The following is a 9555-nucleotide window of genomic DNA, read 5'->3' as shown; positions in this document are numbered from 1 at the left end:
ATATATATATATATATCGTGGAGTAGGACCATGTTCACTTTTGTGAATGCTGGCCTGATTTATCACTACGTTGCAAAAATCTCTCAGTTGAGATAGGACTTACAACTAGAAACTTGCCATAAAACAGTAACAACATCATACAGTATTTCTCTCCAAAAAATCTGTTGTTGTTCCCTCCTCCCCAAAAAATTCCCAACCCTCCGTTCGTCATTTACCTGACGTTTTTTAATTATTTGCTATTTTAGGCACGGATTTCATTTGGCAGCATTGTAGACAAAGAGTGTATACCGTTTAATGATTTGCTGGAAGACAGCGGCGACGCATTTCCTAAAGACAACTGTGTTGAATCCGGTGACCTAGCCGTCGTACTGTATTCCAGCGGAACAACTGGCCCGCCGAAAGGCATACCTTGGGCTCACAAAATACTCGTTTCCCACATGGCTATGCCTAGGTATTTATTGTAACTCAAGTCTACAGTGTCATCCAAAGAAATTTAATGGTACACAGATCAAACATATTTTATCAAATTATCTCTGCGATATTTACCGGCGGCACACACAATTTATGGCACGTAACACAAAAATAAACCGACCAAGATTATAGTCTCAGTAGGACCTTTTTTCTTTATCAAAATGGTATCACTTTACGATGTTATCACTTTATATTTTGTTTGTGATAGACTGGTATTATTTAACGATGTACAACTTTGATATGATGTATATCACAAACGATATATATCTTGACAATAACTGCGACGTAATACTACTAGCGTCTAATCTAACATTTTTCGGTTATATTATTGTTATCAAAATTTGACTGTGAAATGGTAAATATATGTTGAACGTCGGACTATCTTTTTATTCGTTCGGTGAGAATATAAGCGCGAGCGTATGTTTGCCCCGTTCTTTTTGTTCCAATCAGCAGGGGCAGCTCAAGATGAAGATATGTTTGCATGGTCTTCGATTACCTAGACCGCCCCATGTTTATTTCACAACAACATGTACCAGATTGAATTTATGCATCTCTGTTGAGCCACTGAGACAAATCCTTACCATTGTCATTATTAATCGAAGCTCTATAACGCTCTCAGATAAACAAGCATACGAACAAGATGGATACCGGCTGTTGCTACAACTATAATTTCTTATATTACTTATTCTCGCGCGTGCATGCGTCTCAACCTCATCAGCTTTTAAGAGACGTCAAAATGTATTTCTATTTCTATTCTTAATCTACAGCTACGGTTCTGGCAAACTAGGAAACGAGCCAACTAATTATAAATATGTGCCCGTAACTAACCGTGGGTAACATTATCGGTTCATTATTAGATTTACTATGAGAGAAGGAGACGTTTTTCTACTGAGTCCTCTGTCGAATGTTCCCGAGGTTCCAATGAGTGCTTTGTCCCTCGGTGTCACGTCTTTGGCATTGCCTTGCTTTAGTGATCCTGAGCACTACAGTATAGCCATTAATAAGTACAAAGTAAGCACAATGTTCTTGTTCTTGTTCTTGCACACACTAATTCTTGTGTATTCGATATTGTTATTTCAATAATGGACAACCGGTACGATTTACAATTTAGTAATATGCCGAATATGTGTGCATGTATATGCGTGTATATGCGCATGATTGTGTGTGCTTGTGTGCGCGCGCGTGTGTGTGTGCGCGTGTGTCTATGTATGTATGTGTGCGTGCCTACGTGCGTTTGTGATTGCGTGTGTGCATGCGTGAGTGCGTGCGTGTTTATAATGTATAACAATAATATTCCCGCTTGTTCGCGATTTTCCCTAAAATGATTTCACTATGTTTTAATATAGGTCACCTATTTATTCTGCATCCCTCCACTGATCGTCAGTCTAGTAAAGAAAGGTTACGAGCTGCCAACATTACAACGCTGTGACGCAGCTGGCAGTACCTGCAGTCCCGCAGTTATCAGAGAAGCTAGAATTACGCATCCGCACCTAGTTATTACTGGTAAGTCTTCGATGAACAAATAGTAGCTTCGAAAATTAGCAAAATTTAATAAAATATTTATGCATAAAAATATTGATATTGTTGTGTTCAGAAGACGTAATGCTTAGCATTGTATGACAGATACGTTTCGTTACCTTAGGTATCTATGGAATGAATGAAATCGGAGTTCTTATAAACCCTTCGTCAGAAACCGAACAATCTGGTAACAAACGAGGAGTTCTTATAGGAAAACCTGTCGCAAAATCACAAGCTAAGGTAATCAGCAGTGACGCCTGCCGTTGTACGTGATATTAAGGGCTAATAATCAAGAGGTATATATTATTAGCTCTTGGTGTTATGGACATAATATGCGAAATAGCTAGTAGTCAACCAAACCAATTCATAGTCTTGCCATATCGCGTAGGCATGAGGTCAAGATTCTGTGAGTCACACCTTAACCGTGTCAATTTACAGGTATGATACTGATATCGTTGTATTTTGTACAAATACTCGGGGTGTTGATTGATTGCGTTAGTTTACCTATAGGTAATGCGGATTATATATCATGCGACAAAACAATACGACAATAGAATCAAACGTAATGCATTTAAAACATTTTAATTATATGGTCATCGCGTTTACGTAGGTTGTGAATCCCATTACTAAGGAGCTGCTGCCTTCTGGCGTAGTAGGAGAACTGTGCGTTCGTAGTGCGTATATAATGCGCGGCTACATCAACAACCCTGAGGCGACGGCACGCACCATTGACAGCGACGGTTGGCTGCACACGGGAGACCTCGTGCAGTACGATGACGATGGCTTCATCTACTTCATAGATAGACTAAAGGATATCATCCGAATCACCCCTGATGCTGGTGGCTTGTCCGCCCTGCTAGCTGAGCATGTAGGGTGTAGCGGAGCTCAGTCAGACGTCTACGCAGGACGAGGATCACGCCGCTTGCTGCCTCCTCCCTGACTCCAGGATACACAGCGCAGGACGAGGATCACGCCGCTTGCTGCCTCCTCCCTGACTACAGAACACACCACGCAGGACGAGGATCACGCCGCTTGCTGCCTCCTCCCTGACTACAGAACACACACGCAGGACGAGGATCACGCCGCTTGCTGCCTCCTTCCTGACTACAGAACACACGACGCAGGACGAGGATCACGCCGCTTGCTGGCTTCTTCCTGACTACAGAACACACAACGCAAGACGAGGAACACGCCGCGTGGTGAGCATTAGCAATGAAGCTTTCACCCTCCCACTGATCTCTGGCTGCTGGTGGCTTGCCCGCCCTGCTAGCTGATCATGTAGAGTGTATCCAATTAGCTAAGCACTGCTCACTACTGTATTCGGGCCTTCAGCACAAAGTAACGTATGATCACGGGGTGTGTTTTATCTGCCGCTGGCCTGATGGTCAACGGTGTGTAATAAATGCCCCGGAGCACGCCGCCGCCGCCGCCCGTCTTATGAGTTGATGATGTTATGGATTCCGTTAGTCCAGTGGTCGTTCCTGTCAAGGAATTATACCTGGGCCGAACATCAGGCCCGGGATAACGTCTTGTCGGTGAAAAGGCAAGTTCGTTACATATCTTACTATAATTTGGCGAATGTTGTGTGTATGTTAATGAAAGGCTCCGTCAGTTTTGATCCAAATAGCGCCAAATTCACAGAAGAGATCGATGAATACACGGGACGGGTTCTAAACTATATTCGGTTGAAAACCGTAAAAAAACGCTTAAAAAGACAAAAAACAACATAAAAGGTAAAGATTTGCCTGAAAATGGGGGGCGCTATATCATTGCTTGCTCATATTTTGCAATCTTTTGCATTATTCGCATCTCAATGCACAGAGATTTTTGTAAGCCCAATAATGTAAGTAGAAATAAGCATGTTATAATGAAGTTAAATGTTCAGTAGCTATTTTGGCATAGTTTTCGATATGAGATGTACAAGTTGAATTTGATCAGAGCAGATATCGGATCGGGGGCCGGTCGTCCATCACGTATTTCCGGCTATTGCACACACACGGACGCACGCACGCACGCACATGTACGAGCACACGCACGCACACCCTCATGCACGCACGTGTACGCGCGCACGCACGCACGCACGCATTCACGCACGCATGCACGCACGTGTACGTGTGCACGTACGCACGCACGCACGTGTACATACACACGCACGTACGCACGTGTAAGTTCACACGCACGCATGCACGCACGCAGCACGCACGTGTACCACCCACAACACATAACAAATACACGTGACCTGATCTATGACGTCACGTGAAACATCGCTATTAGGCCTGCGCGATGGCGTGTGCATATGTTTGCTAGTGAATTAGACCCGCTAAAATTCGAGACTGTTCGCTGGCAGCTATTGATCCGTGCGCCGGCCTTTGGATTTGGCGCACGGATCAATAGCTGCCAGCGCGTGATACTTTCGTAGGACGTTCCCGCGGTCGCGTGCGCCTTGCCGCGGAACTGCGCGCAAGATCCGCGCTTAGCGGGCAGGATCAACACCTCTCAGGCGACGCTTCTCTGGTATCCGACTCTCATCTGGATCAACACTCTCGGTTCATCCAGGCACCGGATGCATTAGCTCTGGTAAGTAAGAACTCTATTTGTTTACCTGGATTAGGTGCGCCCACTTACGGTTAATTTTCGAGCGTAAGTTCATACTGTATTATTTTCGCGTAAGACGAGCTTTCTAAGGGTTTAATTTAACGATTGCACGAAAGATTGCGGTCTTGCAAGAGAGCAACTCTCGATAGTAGCCCTCGATCACTACCACACCTTAATCGCCCTTCAAATGATCTTCGTGTCCTTACACTACTGCGTACCACTAAAGTTTAGAAAAATCCTTGCACTTAATTGTGCTTATATTTACTCTGTTACAAGGGCCTGTGAGACAAATGGGGAAAAATTGTACACTTGGTTGTGTGCTGTGTTTACTTAATTACTCGTTTACACAACCTCGCGTCGCGGGCTCCGGTGGTGACCGTTACCCTTACTCATTTCTCTCCTCCCAGTCTGCTTTGTGATTCTAACATTTACTTTATTTCACCCGCCTTGTATTTTCTTTGCTCGCCCCATATTCATCTTCTAAGAGTAAAGACTATTTTCTAGTAAATTACTATGCCCTTCTATGTACTGAGCTAAGTTCTATGGTTATGCCATCGATTATTGAATTATGGTTAAATTTGGCCAGATCGGGCGCAGTGTTGGACCAACTGATGCTGGCAAGGAGTGGAGGTTGTCGTACAGAGAGCTGCGGGAGTCTGTAAGAAGAGTAGCTAGCGGTCTGGCCCGGCGCGGCCTCAGGAAAGGTGACGTCGTGTTGGCCTACAGTTCCAACTGTCCTGAATACGTGATCCTCGTGCTAGCAGTTTACTCGCTAAGGGGCGTCATGACCCACGCGTTGGCTGGATCTCCTATAGGTGAGTTATACTGTCCCCGTGTTCTGTATCTGGCTACGAACAAGATATATTCATATAAATATATCCTGTACATAGCGGATAGTGAGTGTAAAACACTCAGGGATATAAATGTGGTTAAATGTGTAGAGGTGTAAATACATCAAATACGAATATTACCTGGAAATACAAATAATATCAGGAATGAATAAACATGAAACAAATCTTTTTATGCACTTGATCCTAACTATTAAAATGTTGTTCAAAAAAACTTTGCTAGATTCAAGACACGACTAATGTATGTCTAGTGAGAACCAGACCGAAAATCGCTTGTGGCAATGGATGGGTAGAAACTCCAAACGAATCCGTGGCCGTTGGTTGATGTATAGAACTGAAATGATTAATACAAGGGGGCGGTCGCTCTGAACAAGCTGGGTGATATATAACGTCCTGAACTGTTCATTAACTGGTACTTGTTTTGTCAGGGCCAATGTATTTATCCAGTGCATGTTTTTCTGTGTTCAATAACCCCTTTGTTATATTTCAGTCGTTGCGTTATTCTATTTCTCGGTCTCATCTTATTTTATTCGTATCGTACCTTCATGACGTACCGTTAATCTAGGTGTAGGTATATCAGGCGTACGTAGGTGCTACATTGACGTTCATATGGTTGTGGATGTTTTCAGGCGACACAGTTTATAAGTTAGGAATTGCAAAGTCCTGTGGCACCGTGAAGTTCTGTGCAATAGCCAGCGATATGCTCACAACGGCGAAGGAAGGGATCGAATGTTGCACAATGGGCGTGGTAAGTTACCATTTCATGCCAGTAAGTTTTGTTGTTATCTAACTGCATGGTATACTAGACAAATTCTGTTATAATGTTATCCTACGCCGCAGAAACTGCCAAGTTGAAGTCGCTATGTGGATAGCCTTTATCGAATTTCCTTTGCAGTCATGCAGTCTCATGCAATATATACGTAGTCGTAAAAAAGTAGGCTGAACACTTTATATAGTCGTTCGTGTTATAATTCATATTGTATTGTACATGCTTTTTAGGTCCCGATTATATTTGGGAGCGCAATAGACAAGGATTGTATGCCTTTTACTGATTTACTGGAAGACAGCGGCGACGCATTTCCTAAAACCAACCGTGTTGAATCCGATGACCTAGCTGTCGTGCTATATTCCAGCGGAACAACTGGTCTACCAAAAGGCATACCTTGGACTCACAAACAACTCGTTGCTCATATGCGCGTGCCGAGGTATTTATTGTTACCCACGTGTACACCGTGCAAGTGTAAAGGTCCGTACCCACTCCGAGAAAATGCAATGCACCGCCGACGCTTCAGATTGTATTAAACAATCTCAATTTATCGGCGACACATGTAATTCATGGCACGCCGACACGAATATAATAACACCAGGATTACGGACCAAGTAGGACAGCAACTTTACAATGTAATTACTTTATATCACTTTACACTATCAAAATGGTGTTACTTTCTAATGAATCCTTTTAGAATCATGTGTTACGAGCGATATATATCTTAAAAATTAGTGCGGGGTTTATTCGTGTATTGGAATCGCGTAACTAGCGCCTTAGCTCTTAGGCTGGGTTAGTAGGCAGGGTTGGCTAGTAGTTGGCTAGGGTTGGCTAGTTGTTGGCTAGGGTTGGCTAGTTGTTGGCAGGTTTGGCTAGTAGGCAGGGTTTAGCTAGTAGGCTGTTACCTCTTCTGGCGCATGTATTGCAGCTAGAACAAGTTTTAAAAATCGCAAACATATTTTCATTGAACATTCCTAATCTACAGCTAGGCTTATGACATACATCGAGACAAGCCAAATAATTAAATATGTGCCCGTAACTAACTATGAGCAACATTGCTGCTTCTTTCTAGAATTGGCATGAGAAAAGGAGACGTGTATTTACTATCGACTCCCCTAGCGTATTCGAGCGGCACCTACATGACAATGAGTGCTCTGGCCCTCGGTGCTACGCTCCTGGCCTTGCCTTACCTTAGTGAACCCGAGCACTACAGTATAGGCCGCTATTAACTACGTACAAGGCGTCATGCATCAATTTACCAAACATTTTTATTGCGCTAAATTTATGAAATCACACAATTTAGCCAAAATCACAATATTATATGTGTGTACACACGTAAACATGTGTGCGCGTGTGTGTGTGCGTGCGCGCGTGTGTACGCACGTACATACACCGGTACATACATTTATGTGTAGTGTGTTTGTTTGTGTTTGTTGGTTTGCTTGCTTGCTTGGGGGCGTTTTGGGTTGCGTGACGGGTGCGCCTGTGGCTGTTGTGTGCTTGTGTGTGTGTTTGTGTGTGCTGCCCCGCTGTGTGTGTGTGATGGGTATGTGTGTTTGTGGATGCATGGCGAGTGTCTGTGTGTGTCTCTCGCGACTCAAGCGGCTGTGGGCCGCGCCGCGGCGCAGCCCGCTCCCGCTGTGTGTGGTGTTGTTTTTGTGTGCGCGCTCGTGTGTGTGTGAATCTTTCTAGTGTGCCCTTCCGTTGTGCGTGTGTGGTGTGTGTGTGGTGTTGGTTGTGTGGGTCCGCTGTGCTGTGTGTGGTTCTGTTGGTGTCGTGTGTTCTGTGGCTGTGTGCTGTCGTGTCGATGTGTGATATCACAACCTGTTCAATATTTCACCATTAATTATTTCACTATTGTTTACCAATTCTAGGGGCACCCTATATATCTCTGCATCCCTCCACTGTATCCGTCAGTACTAGTAAAGTAAAGGTTACCGAGCTGCCCACCTTATACAACGGCGTGTCGACCCACCCGCTGCGCCAGTATCTGCAGTCCTGCAGTTATCAGAGAAGCTAAAATTACGCATCCGCACCTAATTATTAATGGTAAGTCTTTGATGAGCAAATAGTAGCTTCAAAAAATAACAAGATGTTTTGAAAATTTAACCAACTTTGATAGGATTTTATCAGGAGTGAATAATAGAGATTATTCTCTATTATTCACTCCTGATTTTATTATATCAAAATTATTGAAATTATTGTGTTCAGAAGACGTAGTGTTTAGCGTTCTATGAACGTTTAGCATGGCCTCTTTAGGTATTTTTGGAATGTCTGAAATCGGGTTGTTTGCCATAAACACCCCATCGAAAGCCAAGCAAGCTAGCAACAACCGAGGAAGTATTATAGGAAAACCAGACGCAAATTCACAAGCCAAGGTATATAGCAGTAACGTCTTCAGTCTTGCGTGATATAAGCATAATGTCGTGAATAGTTATAGCACTCAAATAAACCAGTAATCATAGCTGACTATACTTAAAAAATTTCCATGGAGATTTTTGTTCACAGTCTTGCCTTATCGCGTAGCTATTAGGTCAAGGCGTGTGAGTCACGCCAAAACTGTGTATATTTACAGGTACGATCATGATATCATTTTATATAGCATTTTACACAAATACTGGCAGCTGATTGGTTGCAAACTATTAATAAGCAACATGGATTACACATCACTTTTTTATGGAAAAAATAGTCGTGGCGTTTGTGTAGGTTGTGGATCCCATTACTAAGGAGCTGCTGAGTTGCAGTGGCAGTGGCAGTGGCAGTGGCAGTACTCGCAGTACTCGCAAACAACTACTTCAGCCGCTTGTTTACGACATGTGAACGTAAGCGTAGCCATTGATACGCCTAACATACAATTATATTACAAATATACATACAATTACAACCTATAATTTAGTATACTATACTATATAAATATTTAACGCGCTATGTGTGCAGGTGTCGCCTTCAGAAATGGAAGACATCCTCATGAGTCATCTGGGAGTAGGAGACGTCTCCGTTACCGGCGTCCCAGATCCAGAAAACGAAGGATACGAACTAATCCGAGCTTTCGTCGTCCGTAAAACGGATGCAGTTTCTGCAGAAGATCTCATCGAGTTTGTGAAAGGTAACGATCCTCATTCTTCTCTTTCTGCGTGTGTACGTGTTTTCGTTTTGCTAACTAAATTTCTATTTAACTAATCGACTTCGGCTTTCTGCATAATTATCTATCTGATCTGTTGTTTTCTCAGCTCTCTAGCTGCCTCTCCTCCTGATACGCTGCTTTTTTCATATTGCTAACTCTTTGACTTCCTATTCCTCCAACTTTCCTATTTTATATATATATATATATTTTTTTTTTCTCTCCTTCGCTCGCTC

At 43.2% G+C, this 9555-nt stretch overlaps 1 protein-coding gene across 2 annotated transcripts in view; it reads left to right on the top strand.

Moving 5' to 3' along the window:
* LOC106805658 (4-coumarate--CoA ligase 3-like) overlaps nucleotides 1-9555 on the top strand; it is a 67413-nt gene that overhangs the window by 45769 nt on the left and 12089 nt on the right. For both annotated transcript variants that reach the window (XM_014807350.1, XM_014807349.1), the window contains exons 4-8: nucleotides 246-451; nucleotides 1329-1482; nucleotides 1818-1974; nucleotides 2114-2229; nucleotides 9136-9304. In XM_014807350.1, coding sequence (XP_014662836.1) covers nucleotides 246-451; nucleotides 1329-1482; nucleotides 1818-1974; nucleotides 2114-2229; nucleotides 9136-9304 — 802 coding nt within the window. The remainder of the gene's footprint in view (nucleotides 1-245; nucleotides 452-1328; nucleotides 1483-1817; nucleotides 1975-2113; nucleotides 2230-9135; nucleotides 9305-9555) is intronic.

The sequence above is a fragment of the Priapulus caudatus genome, unplaced genomic scaffold (genome assembly GCF_000485595.1).
Source record: "Priapulus caudatus unplaced genomic scaffold, Priapulus_caudatus-5.0.1 Scaffold122, whole genome shotgun sequence".
Taxonomy (NCBI): Eukaryota; Metazoa; Priapulida; class Priapulimorpha; order Priapulimorphida; family Priapulidae; genus Priapulus; species Priapulus caudatus.
Note: the sequence above shows the minus strand (reverse complement) of the source record. Positions and strands in the feature narration are given on the sequence as shown.